Source organism: Lottia gigantea, assembly GCF_000327385.1.
Source record: "Lottia gigantea unplaced genomic scaffold LOTGIsca_50, whole genome shotgun sequence".
NCBI classification, from domain to species: domain Eukaryota; kingdom Metazoa; phylum Mollusca; class Gastropoda; family Lottiidae; genus Lottia; species Lottia gigantea.
The window spans coordinates 1,223,168-1,240,479 of record NW_008709716.1 but is presented as its reverse complement, the minus strand read 5'-3'; the positions used below and the strand labels follow the sequence as shown (position 1 = coordinate 1,240,479).

Below are 17,312 nucleotides of genomic sequence, written 5' to 3'. Positions count from 1 at the left end.
TTATTATTTTCTCACTGTGTCATATTAAGAAATGTGTCAGAAAACAGAGTTTTTATTTGTATTGTTTACAATTATCACTTGCAAATCACCAACAAATTGAGGAAGGTAGACATGACATAGTCAAGAATGAAGAATAATATGAAAAAAATGGAAGATAATGAAAAGGAATGAGAGAAAGTAAGAAATAAAAAAACCAGTGTTTTAGAACTATTCTGCAATACCACACCAGCTAAACATGTAAAGAAGTGACCACCAGCATATATAATCAAACTTAAGGTGACTTCACACAAGTACACTAATAGAATGGAGCATTACATCCTACCAGACAAAAAAACAAAAAAGATGCTTACGGCAATTAGCTTCATCAGAACCATCACCACAATCATTGTCACCATCACATCTCCAAATCTTCATAGCACATCTACCATTAGTACATCGGAACTCATTAGGTTCACATGGTAAAGGTTCAGCTAAAATATCAACAGAAAAATGTTAAATCAGTTTTAGTCTAGGCTTCTTCCTTATTGTGGGACTTTGCTTTCAGCAAAGTCCCAGTTTGTTATCGAAATGTCAATTCTTTTTTTTTTTTTTTTTTTTTTTTTTTCGATTTTTCCACACCTTCTCAAGCAAAAGCTGCAACAGCTGCATCAATATTATTACATCTGTAGACCTTCTGTAGTGGCAACGTCGTAAATGAGTGTATATTTTGGAACATTTTTGCAAAAACGGAAGTGCCACAGGTCCACATGTGCAAAAAGTCGAAAATCGGCTCTAGAAGGCGCATTTTTGCATCGATTTTCTTCGGATTTTCATTTTTACAATCTATCTGTTATTTCTGAACTGATAGCACTTGAAAAATTACGAAATTCGAAAATTCGTAGCTCACTTTTTTCGATCAAATTTTTCAATTTTTTTGCAACTTTTTTGTTTTTGCATTGATTGATCTGAAATTTAATATGCAAAGGGGTATCACTAAAGTAAATAATATGTAGTTGTCAAATATTTAAATTTACTTCCGGTTTTAGACGGGGAATCAATTGAAAGTACAACCCACTTCCGGTCGAATAACTTCCGGTGTAATTGAAATAGGTCAACGAAATTTATGCTGTTCGTAAGTAAATGCTATTACAAAAAAACGAAGGAAAAAAAATCCAGACCGGAAGTGATACTTTGGTCGCCATATTGAAAAAACACACTTTTGTAAATCGAAAAATGGGGCCTCTATGAAGAAATGGGCGTGTATAATTTTGATGTGTATGTAATCTACAATCGATTGCCAACAAAAACTAGGAAGCAGATTTTTGAATTTCGCTTTTCATTTTTTGCAACTTCCGGTTGAAGTTTTTGCAAGTTCTATCTCGTGACCTTGACCTTTAATGACCTTGACCTTTATAGGGTTAAAGGTCATTGACCTTGACTATCAGTTGATAATTTGACATTTGACCTTCGACCTGTACTTCCGGTTTTATAGCGTTCCGAAAACAGCCAAATTCGCAACTTTGGACTGCTCTAGCATATGACCTAAATAACCTAAAGGGTCATGTTTTTCGGATTCTTAATGTGCTTCCCATGCTCTTTCCAGTGATATATAACAATCGTACTTTTAAAGCAAAATTGAAATTCTTGATTTTTTCATATTCGAGTGGTTTTTTACCATATTTATGTCTCTTTGAGCTTAGTGTATGTATATCTTATGATCTACTTGATGTAGAACCTTGAAATTTGGAACACAACTAGACATGTTAAATATGGATTCACTTATGACAAAAAAGTTGAGGTGGGCGTGGCACATCCGGGTTGAATTACTAATTGTTTACATTTAGAGGAAGGGGCATATCTCGCATAGGATACATTTGTTCAAAAAGGGACTTTGCACACAATTACCTCATCCTTTTGGCTAGTTTGTGTTAGCAACTCAGTTATTTCAGCTTTATAGTTCCAAAAAAGGAACGGGTTTTAAAATTTCCATATTTTCAATTTTCGATTTTGATCTTTTTTGACTTTTGTTGACCTATATCTTTTGACCTGCATGATGTAGAAGCTTGACATTTTGAACATAGCATCACAATTTAAATATCAATTAACCTATGCAAAAAAAATTGAGGTGGGCGTGGCACATCCGGGTTAAATTATTCATTATTGACATTTTTGGCCAAAGGCATAACTCGCAAAGAATACATTTGTTCAAAATGGAACTTTGCTCACAATTACGTCATCCTTTGAGCCACTTTGTCTTAGAAGGTCAGTTAGTTCAGCTTCATAATTCAAACAAAAAGGAACAGGTTTTGGAAATTGACTATTTTCAATTTTTGACCTTGACCTTTGATGACCTTGACCTTTACTGGGTCAAAGGTCATTGACCTTGTCTATTAGTTTATGCTTTCATATTTGACCTCTGACGTCTACTTCCGCTTTTATAGCTGTCCAAAAACATCCCAATTCGCAAATTTGGACTGCTCTAGCTCGTGACCTAATTAACTTTAAGGGTAAATTTTTGTGGATTCTGAATGTGCTCGTCGTGCTCTTTCCAGTGATATATAATGCAAAATTGAAATTTCTGAATTTTTGAAATTTCAGTGTTTTTTTACAATATGTTAGCTTCTTTGAGCTAGTTCTATGTATTTCTTATGACCTATTTTCTGTAAAAGCTTGGAATTTGGAACACAATGAGACATATCAAATATAGATTGACGTATGACAAAAAAGTTGAGGTGGGCGTAGCACATTAGGCTTAAATTACTTATTATTTACATTTTTATCAGGGGTATAACTTGTATAAAATACATTTGTTCAAAACAGGACCTTGCACACAATTACCTCACCCATTTGGCCATTTTGTGTGAAAAGGTCAGTTGTTTCCGCTTCGTAGTTCACAAAAAATATCAGGGTTTAAATTTTGCATATTTTCAACTTTTGACCTTTACCATTGATGACCTTGACCTTTGTAGGATCGAAGTTCATTGACCTTGGCTAAAGATTTATTCCTTCATACTTGATGTTCATCGTCAACTTCCGGTTTTATAATGTTTGTATTTTCAAAGTTTGAAGACTCATATCTAGTGACGTTGACCTTAAATGACCTTCCCCTTAACATGGTCAAAGGTCATTGACCTTGGAAATCTAATCATACTTTCATATTTTATGTCTGGCTTCAACTTCCGCTTTAACAACCTTCCAAAAAAGCGAAATTTTCAAAATTTTTAACTGCTTTAGCATGTGACCTAATTGGCTAAGAACGTTGATTTTTTCAGATTCTCTAGCAAATTGGCACAAGAGCAAAGTCCCACTCAGTACCACGAGTGGTTCTAGTATATATTTCTTTTGGATATTTTTGCTCCTAACAAAATAATAATAAAAAAAATTGTCTATTCCATATCCTGATCCTAAACTTTTAGCTATCAGAAACAATGTTTGTTGCCACAGAATAAATCAAGTATTGTAATGTACTTACCACATTGTTCATCAGAACCATCAACACAATCTTGTTCACCATCACAGATATAGTCTCTAGGTATACATTCCCCAGTACTACAGGTTGATTCATCACGACCACAAGGTCCAGTTGGTAGTGGACTTTCAGTTGGACCAACTACAAGATAAGTTTCAATATTCATATATATATAACACAACTGTATACGAAAAACCTCTGAAATTCTGGTCAAAAGTATCCTTCGGGTTTTAAGTTTCCTTGTGATGGAACAATACGATTACTGTTGTCTTGATTTAAATAAAGTTGCGTCCCTTTAGAAAACTCTCCAATTTATGGAAGTACATTAATGTAAACACCGCCATTTTATCCTTTATTTCATATTCTTAGACATTTCAGAAAGTGTTGCCTCTCACAGGGTAATTTCAGTTTATGTTATTGTAGATTTGTTTAATTAGCAAAGTGACTAAAATTTGATTATTTCATCTGTGTTCAGTTTAAAACATGTCATCATGTGAACTTCGTTTGGTGTAACCTTTAATTTTCACATGTAAGCTAGGCCTATTATATTGACAAAATGAGAAGAATCATAAGATCTGTACTTGTATTTATCAGTTGTATTTTGTATTTTTAGTTTTTCACTCTCTTCCGAGAGACTACTGTATATGGTTGTGTTGAGAGATATCAATAAAGCTTAAAACAGTACATTCCTCTTCTTGTTTTGGGAACATATTCAGATATTCAACTAATGGCAATAGATATAATAAATCTTCAGATACTTACTGAAATCAACAGCAACTCTAGCTGTAGCTGAATAATCTCCTCGTACACCAACAGCAGAACATATATAATCACCAGCATCTTCATTTCTAATACCTCTAATAGTTAATCTTCCATTACTATCAACAGCTCGTGATGGTAAACCCTTAATTATAGTACAATTTTAAACTACAGTATAAATGTATTTCAAAATGAACAAAACAAAACAAGGTTCCGTTCCAATCAGATACTTCCAAATGTCGCAAGATTTGTTGTCAATGATAGGTATTCCAAGTTATATCTGATTTTCAGTTTTCAGATAGTTAGATAGCTTAAAACGCTATTTTCAAAGTAAATCACGCCACCAAAAATCTTTCAGTTTATAATTGTAGCCGTCATCAGAAATGAAATCCAACTATAATTCTGAAAGCTTGTGAAATAAGGAATTGCAGATTTAGAATTGTAGAATTTGGTAATAATTACTTACACGTCCAGCTCGCTCCCACCTTACAGACGGCCTGGGTGAACCAGTTACATCACAAGTTACTACTACATCACGACCCTCTCTAACTCGAATATTCTGTGGAGCAACTGTTACAATGATTGGGTCTGAGTCTAAAACAGAAACAAGGAATTTTTCGTACATCCTACAAACTTGTTTAAAAACAGTAAGTATTTATATTAAATGGTTTGAACATTGACCATTGTGAAAACTCAAAAAAACAACAAGTCTGTTTCTCATATGGTATTGTCATGCAGGTGTCATGCTCTCTTAGTGGTTTATTAAAGAAATGTAAGTCAGATACCAAACTTACCACAATCCCTTTCATCACTACCATCTCTACATTCTTGTCTACCATTACAGCGATGTGAATCATAAATACATTGACCATCATTACAGGCATATTGTCCAGGTGGACATGTACTGGGTGCTGAAATAATAACTGCAAATCAAATGGATACCCAGAATTACATGTTAAAGGGGTATTCCATTTTTTTGTAGAAAGTTTTCATTATCAAAAACATCGTAAATTATACCTGAAATATTTCTAAAGTATGCTATTCATATCTATGTATCTACTTGATCAAATGGAATATATTCTAAAGGGGTTATTTTAAACGTTGGTAATCTACTAATTGTTAAAAAAGCAGTGTAACCTAGTTTTGGTTATTGGGGTTTATAATGGCTCAACATATTTCTCTACAACTAGGTGTTTTTTTAAGTTAAATTTGTACACTAGTTTTCAAACAGTTTCCAAAAAGAATAACGAAATTAAAAACCTTACTTAATTTTGATTAAATATATTTGGCGTTGAAAAATTAACGGCTGGAATTGTTTACTTAGAAAGCAGATTGTCTCTTTAAAGACAACAGTTACAGCTGCAGGATCCAAATTTGTCAATATTTATGCACTACTGAAAGTGGCATACAAGTCATTGTGACAATAAAAATTGCAATAAAAGAATTCCTCATGTATAAAATAAAGGAATCTTTTATTCATTTTATTTGATTGGTTCAAAATTAAATGATGAAAAATTAAGTGGAGTCACCTAAAGAAAAACATGAAACAAAAAATACTGATTGTATTAAAATCAGATTTAAGTTTTTAACATGAGAAGATATACCGAGAACAAATTAATGGATGTTGTTGTCAATACAAAAAAAAAGAGAGAGCTGTTGACAAAGGGTGTATGACATGAAAATCAGATTAAACCATTACATACCACAGTTGTTCTCATCTGAACCATCTGGACAATCTTGTCTACCATCACAAACAGATCTCTGTGACAAACATTGAGAATTAGATACACAACGGAACTCATCAGGGCGACATTCTGCAAAATACAAACAAACAAACAATAAATACCACATACTAAATAAACATAAAATAGCCTCTATCAGTAGCTAGTCAAAGATTGGTGGCATTGAAAACATCAAGAAATTGGACAGCGACAGAAAGAATAAAGACAGTAAAGATTGCTAAAAAACCTCAAGTCTCCTTGTAAACTTTCTTTCCTTGAAAAGAAAGTTTAATTCTATGCAGGTGAAATATCTGGCTGAAGAATTCTCCTTTTAAAAGAAGAAATTATCAGTCAGGTGAGGTAAGGGTTAATAAAGCTATACTAATGAAGATATACAGATAGGAGAGCAGAAGGACAATTACAATATAATTTGTGGGAATAACAAATTTGTGATTTTCATATCTAATGGCGTGCATGTTTAAGGTATCTTACAAAGCAAGCAGACATTTGCGTGTAAATTCTCTCTGGGTGCATATTATAATTCCAAATTCAGAGTACATATCAATTGTACCATTTTTGAAAATAAATTGGTTTTAAATGAAAATTACTTTACATGCAAAGCAATAGAGAATAATATAAAAATGAAATAGATATTTTGTGCTGTCCAATACTCAACATTCAATCAAAATCATTATTCAATGCCACCATTGGAGGTTGTCAATCCTCCCATCCCTACTTACGGCAATCTTGCTCATCTGACCCGTCAGGACAATCACGATGTCTATCGCAGCGCCTGCGATTATCAAGGCAATGCCCACTTCCACATTGAAATTCGGAAGATTGACATCGCCTTCCAGCTGAAAGGAATTTAAAGGAATTAGTAATACTCAGGTGTAATATAACTGTTAAAAATAATTAATATATCATGTCATCATAATTCACAAATTTTTGGGTGAGAAAATCTCTAATATCAATCATGTATTTGGAGCACACACAAAAGTTTTAGGCATATGAAAATCTAAAATTTTAAGCTTTGAGTTTTGTTTTTCTGGTTTCATAACTTATATCTTACTGATACATTAAGTTTTTAACAGTTATAATAAATGTTATTTTCAACTCTACATTTTAAGGCCAAAACTAAATAAAAAATAAAGAGAGAACCCTAGAAAATAAAGAAAATAAACACACAAAAAAAAAGATTATATCCTATAATTAAAGCAAGCCATGCGATATTCTAACCTTTTCTGGAACTAAAATAAGACATGAAAAAAGATCGACATGAGAAAAATGTCTAGCAAGTTAAAGATGCAATGTTCATTAAGCATGGTTTAGCTGTTGAAATGATAAATAGAATGAAAAAGATGTCATTGCAAAAACCATGACAAAAAAATCACCACTTCACCAAATAAATTTACAATCATGATTTTGTTACCTCTAAAAGGCCTATTTTATTGTTTTGTATCAAATATCACATTTCATCTGGTGTTCAGTTGCCTTATTTTATCTTTATTTTGACAGTGACTAATAAGTCTGAATGTGCATGAATTGTTAGTTTTGGATCTCTATTTGTCAATCATCAGGCAACATTCAATTACATTATTAACCCAATTAGTCTATTTCACTATATCATTGTTAAATTCAAATTTGGAGAGTTCTTTTCTACATAATGATTAATAGTGCAGTGTATTTTTTGGGATTTTTCTAAGGTTTTGTGCTGCGCTTAAATTTTACTTCCTACAAAAGCTATTTCCTGACAGTTGTCTAAGGTTTATATTTCAAGCGGAAATATGTCAGCTTGAGTCATCAAGCATCACTTACGACAATCAACTTCATCGCTGCCATCGCTACAATCAACGCGACCATCACACTTTAAACCAAAATCAATACATTGGCTATTATTACATTTAAACTGGCCGGGTTTACAAGATTCCGGTAATGGAGTGGCTGAAATGATGTTGTTATTAAAATGTTAGTAATAAAATCATCACAAAAGAACATGAATGCTAAATATATTGAAAAAGTTGTTTCATGTAAAAAAAATAAAAAACTTCTTATATATTATACATATAATATTTGTTGAAAAGATATAAAACCTTTGTTAATAAAACAATAAATATTCTTATTACGTTAAAACACAGATACTTTGAGTGAAGGTGATATAATATAGAGTATTCAAAGGGATTTGATTATCTAATCATTCACAGCTTTAAAAAAATACTCCTATGATTTCTTTACAGATAGTTTACAATTGAAGTTAATTTCCCTTCAGAGTTATAAGGATGGCCAAAATAGGTATTTAAGTAGCTTACTGAAGTTGAAGCTTTTTATTCCTTATTACAAGGATTTGATTTCAAATACTCATAATTTTGTACTAATAAAGTAAAATTGAGTTCCTGGACAATTAATTAAATAACTGAATCCCTTCAAATTGGTTTTCATTATGACACACAACACCAAAAATTTTAATGAAAAGCATACTTTTGGCATTTCAAGCTATGTCAATCAATTGTGTTATTTCAACCCTATTAGACACACAAACAATTTTCAGAGAAATCCAAATTTATTATGTGTGATATACGCAAAATTACATGACAAAAAAAATCCATGAAAACCTTGAGAAGTGAAATGCAGCTACAGTAAAAAGCTAACATCAACTAGAGATTACTTACGACAATTCACTTCGTCAGATCGATCCCTACAATCAGGACGACCATCACACTTTCGTTGAGCTTCAATACATTCACCACTGCGACACTGAAACTCTGACTGGGAACAGCCACGACCTAATTTAAATGTTTTTAATACAGTATATTTGAGGATATTTTACAATTCTTTTCATACCTCAAAACCTACATAAATTCAATTTTCAGAAATGTAAATTTAAATTCAAGTTAGTTATATTTCAGTTATTTTACTCATTTCATTTTTATTTATTGAAATATCCTCAAATAGATATATTATGAAAACACTAAAATTAAGAAGTTAAATTCATAAAAGCTTTATTAATAAATAAGTAAAAAATATCTCTGAAATAAAAATAAAATGGTGGATGACCTACTGCGACAATTCTCTTCATCACTGCCATCAACACAGTCTGGTGTATTATCACAGTATTTACTACCTGTTATACATTGACCATTACCACACCTAAATTCTTCAGCAGTACATGCTACAATAAATATAGCTGTTAGTTCTTAGTACATTACATTAATAACAACCACACCAAAATTCATACGCAACTCTTTTATTTCTAGGAATTGGGATTGCACTTTAACATGAGAAAAATTACAGAGGGTTTTTGGTATTTTCATGTAATCTGCACATGCAAACAGTTTTGGGAAAATAAATATTGGAAATATCCAGAGGGGCTTGTTATAGCTTTGAGGCTGGATAACAGACTGACAGTCAATTCATTTGTGTTGCGTATGAATATGTTTATATGTAAATAAAACATTAGAAAAAAGTAGAATATTTGTTAAGGTAAAATAGTGAGAAAATGAACAAAAAAATGTTAATTACGCCTTTAACCATTAATTACAAAAACACCCAGAAAGATATTACAACTATTTTACAGAAATAAAATAGTCAAATTATAAAGAATGTAACAAATCACTTTTTATTATTATTATCTAAAAAAATATCAGTGTATATAAATAACAAGAAATGATACATACCACAGTTAAATTCATCAGAACCATCAGCACAATCTTGATAACGATCACATTTTCTACGTCTGTCAATACATTTACCATCAGAGCAAGTAAACTCATTACTACGACATCCAGCAGCTGAAAATTTGAAATAAAAAATGCACGTGGATACAAATTTCAGCACGCAAAAAAATACATTTTAAAGCTACTTATTATGGAATATATTGGAATTTTTTTTTTTTAGATAATATCACTCATTTCAAATCATACAGCTTGTGTTCAACTTTGGATTGAATTACTAAATGGTAGAAGTGCTCACAACTTTGTGTTTAGTGATTTTACTATCATGAATCCATAATCACAGTTAAAGCTGTTGTTTTAAATTGCAGGGAATACTTACTACAGTTTTGTTCATCTGTACCGTCCTGACAATCTGATCTACCATCACACAGTCTATTATTAGGTATACATCTACCACTTCCACATTTAAACTGATTATTTGGACATGCTATAAAACAATGGTTTAATGAGTACTGATAATGGTTGAATATCGGTAGAATTCTTACATATCACGATATCTAACTCGGTTGAATTATATCTACAATCAATAACTTTATCTAAGAATGAAACACTTGATTTTTTTGGACAACACTGACCTCAAAAAGCCTGGTGATGAAAATAATAAAATAATTGGTCATCATAAGAATGATCAGAAACAGTTATATATTGGTTGTTTAATTTCAGTCACTCCCCTCAATATTCCTTTTTATCTTAGAGGCAGACAATAAATATGTTGAAAATAAATTCTATAATATAATAACCACAACAACATGTTATTAACCAAATCAAAGAAAACAGAAACTTACGACAATCTGTTTCATCACTACCATCTCTACAATCATATCTTCTATTACAACGATTACTAGATTCAATACATTGACCACTCTTACATTGGAATTCATTAGCTCCACAGGCTACAAACACAAGCAAAGTCAAGTCTTTGAATCACTAAAATACTACTAAAATTACAGTGAGGTCCTACTTGTCCAATTGGGTCACCAAATAGAATCAAACATCAAGGATCAGAAATATTGCTGATAAAAATCTTACCTGGGTCACAAGTAGCTTCATCAGAACCATCTAAACAATCTATTTCAAAATTACATACTTTTCTTTCATCAATACATTGACCATTATTACATCGAAATTCTCCAAATCTACACTCGCGGCTTGCTGCAAAGTACAAAAATTAGGCTCCAAATCGAAAATCCAAATCTAATGACTAGGTGTCAAAGGGCATACAGATTTTCCTATTATAACTACATAAAAGCTTAGAATTGAGCAAATCTTTCATATATCACAAACCTATAAATGTACACCTAATATAGATCCAAATAATATTGCTTGAATGAATGGTCAATTGATAAAATTCATACAACATATTTTGTTTAAGAGCAAGAAAATATAACATGTTATTATTATTATGAGATATGTAACTGTCACTTATATAGGTAGGTAGGTAGATGACTTCCGCTTCCGGCGGATGCTGATATCGCAAACTAGCTAGTTGTTGGTAGTCGTAGTAGTTGGTAGTTGGATTGTCACTTATATAAGGATTTGTTTCTTTAAATACATGTTCATCTTTAAATGAGTTTTCATGCATACTTACCTGGTAATAGGCCCTCTAGAACTTCAAGATAAATCATAATTGACTTTAATTTAAAAGGATGAATGCTTTTTTTTTTTCTGTACTTGAACCAGTTAAAATGTAAAAAAATAAGTGTATAAACAACCACCCTGCTTCTATACTATATTAACACACAACAAACCTGATGGTGCCAGTTCAACTTTAAAAGACATAACATTAGCATCTGAAGCTCGACAAACAAAAATTCCAACATCATCAGACTCAGCTCTATCAATAATGAGTTCACTAATAAAAGAATTTGAGGCTTGATCTCGGAATCGTGTTATGACAACACCGTCTCCCTGTCCAGTGAGTAGTTGACCACTACGGAACCAATCAACATCTTGTATACGTTGTACAGCCTCTGATACATTACATCTTAGATTGATTCTATCTCCTCTTCTAATTAAACTTTCACCAGTTACAATAACAGCTGTAAACAATATAATATATCAACAAACTAGTAGAACAATAAATGTTTACCAGAACGGTATGATGAAGACCATCATTGTTGAATTATCTTGTTATCTTGTATAGTATTGTATATATTCATCTGATGGCAAAGTCCCTCAAGAAAAGAGGCTAGCTTGACATAGTGAAAGAATGGCCTGTGCCCCCCATGAAAATTTTGTTCCCCCTGCTCGGTCTCCTCAACTAATCTTTCCTAGAAACGCCACTGCTTGCAATGAACCTTTTTTTTTTCAAATTTTCCCGGAGATCTGAGATTAATAGGTCCTTTGATAACAAATAATAAATCAACATCAATTAGTTCATCCCAAACAGAAATATAAACAAATCATATAATTATTTTCACTGATAAAATAATGCTCAATACATCAATTGTAGATTTCATCATCAATTGTAGATTTCATCATCAATTGTAGAGCAATATAGAAAAATTAAAACAGAACCAGAACAAGGTCTAGATCATAGCCTGAAACTCTAAGTAACAAGATGTTTCAGGTCCTGTTTTAATATTTCTATAAATATAAACAAATAATATTAATTACAATAGCCATTCCCAGATTGATTAAGATTTAATTTGTTAGATAGATAAACTAGTAATGATTAGGTTTGAAGCCTTAATGAGACTTTTGGAATTAAGGTCATATCATATGCATTGTATTTCCTGGGGTAAAACATCAAGCAATTATTTTCAGCATGTCAACTCGAGATGCTATACAGACAGATCAATTGCTGAATACATGAAGCTGTTTCTGATCGGATGTATTTCTTGCACACCCATAAGATTTAAAAAAGGCCACCAACCAAAATACCATGAAATCAAACTAGGCTCTCTGTATACCTGTCAAAGAGTTAACATTTCTAATACATTTTCTATTACATTAGCGATTGATGAAAAGATAATTTTAATGTTATTTTTGTTTGTAGCTTTTAGGTTTTCAGTTCTATATATCAAGGTATTTCATGTTGCAATATATATCTATCTTGTCATTTTATTAAAATACAGTAACAACAATTACATAGATAAATAGATATATATATAACTAAAATGATATGGCATGGAAATATTTGCGATGTCTGTAATCTTCAGTCTAAACTTTCACTGATTCAGAATATGGGACACGGTGTAAAAATGTGCATTTCAAACTGACACAATACAACATAAAGATGTAAAAGATGTAAATAACAAAGTCATAAAATAACACTTATAAATAATTTAGTTTTAGGAAGGCACAATGTCAAAATAGAAATGGATTTCTAGACAAATACTAAAGAATATTTTACAAATATAACAGTTCTTTATAAGACAAAAGATACAGTGATAAACTTTTTCTCATTGAACTAGACTAATGTACAGTTTGATAACCTGGGTTATGTTATAGAATGATAACATGGACTGTCTTTTCACATCTGTGAAATCCATTTCAATATTTGAAAAAGAAAGTTATATTAAAGAAGTTATAAGTTAAGATAAGCTGTTGATTTAAACATGTATAACAGAACTACGTTTATCTCATACCCATAACATTATAACATATAATAACACAACAAAACTTTAGTCTGATTTAAGTTACTTCGGTATATCTACAAATAATTCCAAAAATATGTTATACTTTATATTTTGTATCAGGCAAGATTTGATTGTTGCAATTATTTGAAGAATGGTAGGTTTCTTTTATTATCCTATTTCTGAGGATGATTGTTGATCTGTTAAAAAAATGTTTTAACATATGGGTATTAGAAAAATAACAATATTAAATATATTAGATTGAGCCAACACCAATATAAATATAAAATTTGTTTATTACCTTCCCTGGTGGCAGCTATAAAAATAATAATAATAATAATAAGAGTTGTATAACTCCATTTCAAAGTCACAAAAAAAGTTTGTTTAAACGTACAACAATATTATAGTACATACATTAAGATAAGCTTTATTAAAGAAATATCTCAGCTTCGTAAACAATACATGTACTTACCAGATATATATAGTAAATTATCATTATACTTACCAGTCACTTGTATCATTGTATACTGAAAAACTTACCTTGACCTACCTTTTAATAAAACATGCCAAAAGACACGAGGTTTCTATTCCCAACAATTAATAGCTGTACAATTCACACTATCATTAACATGAACGACATTGGAATGACCATGAAAGGATAATACCCTCACAATGAATCAATTGAACATCAAAAGAAAACGATTGAAATTTGTGTAATATTGATGGTAGTGTGAACTGAACAGAATAATTTCAGTGTGAACTGTTCAAATAGAAATTGTATGTTGTACTTACGACATCCTTCTTCGTCTGAACCATCCTGACAATCTGGTAAACCATCACAACGTAAAGCTGAATCAATACATGTTCCTTGTCCACATTGAAAATCACCTTCAGGACATGGTCTATCAGCTGAAAATGCACAATTTTGGGATTAAAAACTGTTATCCCAAAAATACTATTCCTAGTAGTTGATCTGGTAAGTCTGTTACAGAAATATCTGATAACAACAAGAATCTCTCAGACATTTTAGAAGCAATAAACATCTCCACAACTTCACTAAGATATTTTGTGTTAAAGAAAAACATTCCAGAAAAACATATAACAATTTGTACCATTGAAATAGGAATCAAATTAAGTAACATACCACATTCTACTGATGTTTCATCAGAACCATTAGGACAATCTGAATTACCATTACATCTATACCTGGCATCTATACATGAACCATCTTCTTCACATCTAAATAATCCAGCAGGACATTGCTTTGGTAATACTGGTACTGAAAAAACATAATTATCTAGATCTGTCAGGATGGGTTAACATCCTTCAAACTAGGTGTGAATGGTTTAATACACTTTCATAAGTTATCAGAGTCAAATATGTACTTAGAGGGACAATCTGTTTTTTTTGTAGGTCGAATAATTGATTTGCTTAACTTTGTGAAAACAAAATTCTATAGAAATGTATCCCATAACATATTTGAAAGTTTACTTTATGTAAAAGATATGTAACCTTTTCTAGTTCGTTATGCCTTTTATAAGCTGTTAAAAAACTAGTGTACAGATTTGAGTAATCTAAAAGCCAATCACTGATACTAGGTCAAAATGCTTAATTAACAATTAGTACCCTCAGTTTTTTATTAACCCTTTTAAACAAATTCAGTTTGATATTCAGAAATATTTTCAGGTAAAATTTACGTTTTTGGTAATGAAAATGTTGTACAAAGAAAGCGGAATGTCCCTTTAACGATGGTGTTCACTTTTTATAATGGGAATCTTAAAAAATTCAAAACTTAATCTGTTTTCTTTTTTAGTACACATATATGGTGCAGGAAATTAAGATTCAAGTTGTCAAATCTTTAAATTTGACTCTTGATGGATTCAGAGAATACTAACAACATAAAAGTTCATCTGAATTATCATCACAATCAGGGAAACCATTACAGACTTTAGATCTGGGTACACAAACTCCATCACCACATTTGAAATCATCCCCAGTACAGTTTTTGGTAGCTGGAAAGTAAAGAAATATATATATATTAACATCAATATCTTCAAATTTGTCTAACCATGAATAGCAGGAAGAATTTTGGTAAACTATAATGGGAAATGCTGTTTTATGATTGCTATTTAACTTTATTTATGCACAAGTCTGCCCCCTGCCCATATTAACGCTATGCTAGCAACTAAGATAGATACACAGGTATGTATCTTTTCATTGAATGAAGAATGAACGTACTGCGCTGACCAAGCCTTGCAGTTATTCATAGCATTGTAGTTATTCATAGCATTGCAGTTATTCATAGCATTGCAGTTATTCATAGCATTGCAGTTATTCATTTAGTTGTTAGTAACTTTATATTATAGTTTAAAAAGTACTGCACTATAAAGTGTCATTGGTATACAATATCAAAAACAGAGGATAGATAATAGATAAATAATGAATATAATTGGGAAACAAATAGTTAATTGTGCCAAAATCATTTAGTCTTAGAACTAGATGTCTTTTTCGATTAAAACAGAAAATATTCATGCAGAAACAAACAAGGCCTATTCAAAAATGTTGAATGAGTTGTGATTCGATTGACAAAAGTGTGAATTCACTTTACAAACATCTATTATTCAACATCTGCAAACTGCAACAAACAAGTATTTCCAAGCTTAACACATAAAATATCTAGGAATAAATGACATGAAAAAATAACAAAATGATGGCATGAAATGAACAGAGGTAAGAAACAAGAACATTGTCATCAAGAACATACTGACAACAAAATATTTCACAAATCACACAATCTGGAAATAAGCTGGAAAAAATAAGCATAAGCGCTGCACAGATAAGCCCACAACTTTTTAAGATAAAGCATCTCCTATATCAGATTCTTCTTGTATTTCTGTACACACAATTAAATATAAAACTGCCGCTTAACAGATGTCACTAACAAAATTGCTGTTGACACATCAGCAGACACAGCAATGAACAGAAAAAAGGAAGCTGTAAACAAATCACAGCTTTCATTTTCAAATTGAAGGTTTTTAAAATACGATAACTGTGATAGGCTCTCTCATACTTATAATCAAACAGAGAAGAGAGATTAGCATAAAATGTACTTTGTTGAATGGAAAAACATTAACCCCGTTGACATTACACAAATTATCCGTTTTGAGAATGGAATAGATAAAAAATTACTAGTTTAAACAGTCGAGCGTTCTGAGAACAGTTCCAATTTGAGACTACCAAGGTGAGGTGGTCTCGGAACAGTTCTCAGTACAGAACAGTTTAAATTTGGTAGTGTAAAAGATCGCGCATACCAAGAACGTCTATAATTAATTCTTTCGTGAGAAGTTTCATTAAAACGCGTCTGAGAACAAAAGACCATTTAAACTATTTTTAAAGAACTGTTCTCAGAACGCTTGAAATTGCAGTAGTGTAAACAGTAAAAATTTTGTTATTTTATTGTGCCGGGTCAAGACCAAGAATGGAAAATTTCGTAGCATTCTAATGTAAACGGGGTTAGTCAGTAGAAGGTAGGTACAATACAATAAGCAACTAGGATAATTGTAAAGTATTGAGTTACTATCACAGGTACAGTAAGAAACATTTTTATAGCCAAATATATATTTGAAAATGATCCCACACAATTACAAAATTAGACACTGGGAAAATTATAAAAAGCTTGAAGAAACAGGAAGTTAACACAGTGCCATCGTCTGCACTTACGACAATCAATTTCATCAGTTTGATCTGGACAGTCTGGTTTGCCATCACATCTTAATATCTCATCAATACATCGCCCTCGTTCACAACGAAATTGTCCTGGTATACAGGGAACTGAAGCTAGGATGTTAATTAAATTAAACCAATTAACATGCTTCAATTTGAAACTTATGCTATCAACAATTTTAAACAGTTTTCAGAAGAAATTCTCGTTTTAAGCATTTTTTTTTTACATAATATAATTATTTTTATCACAGACTGTACAGAAGAGTGAATTTTTTCTTTCTGTCCAAGAAGTAGGCAAGACTTTTTCCTTGTGTATCAACTAAAACACAACAATGATGTAACAGACAAACAT

At 31.4% G+C, this 17,312-nt stretch overlaps 3 protein-coding genes across 3 annotated transcripts; all 3 read right to left on the bottom strand.

Moving 5' to 3' along the window:
- Nucleotides 1-360: 360 nt before the first annotated feature.
- LOTGIDRAFT_59789 (hypothetical protein) lies at nucleotides 361-3,554 on the bottom strand (the record flags this gene model as incomplete). Its single annotated transcript, XM_009062167.1, has 2 exons — nucleotides 361-470; nucleotides 3,452-3,554. Coding segments are annotated over 2 exons (213 nt in total), but the record flags the coding sequence as incomplete, so codon positions are not given.
- Nucleotides 3,555-8,589: 5,035 nt separating this feature from the next.
- LOTGIDRAFT_125556 (hypothetical protein) lies at nucleotides 8,590-14,135 on the bottom strand (the record flags this gene model as incomplete). Its single annotated transcript, XM_009062276.1, has 3 exons — nucleotides 8,590-8,711; nucleotides 10,445-10,552; nucleotides 14,030-14,135. Coding segments are annotated over 3 exons (336 nt in total), but the record flags the coding sequence as incomplete, so codon positions are not given.
- Nucleotides 14,040-17,063, bottom strand: LOTGIDRAFT_77449 (hypothetical protein; the record flags this gene model as incomplete). The annotated part of the gene is made up of 2 exons (XM_009062173.1): nucleotides 14,040-14,146; nucleotides 16,958-17,063. Coding segments are annotated over 2 exons (213 nt in total), but the record flags the coding sequence as incomplete, so codon positions are not given.
- Nucleotides 17,064-17,312: the final 249 nt, after the last annotated feature.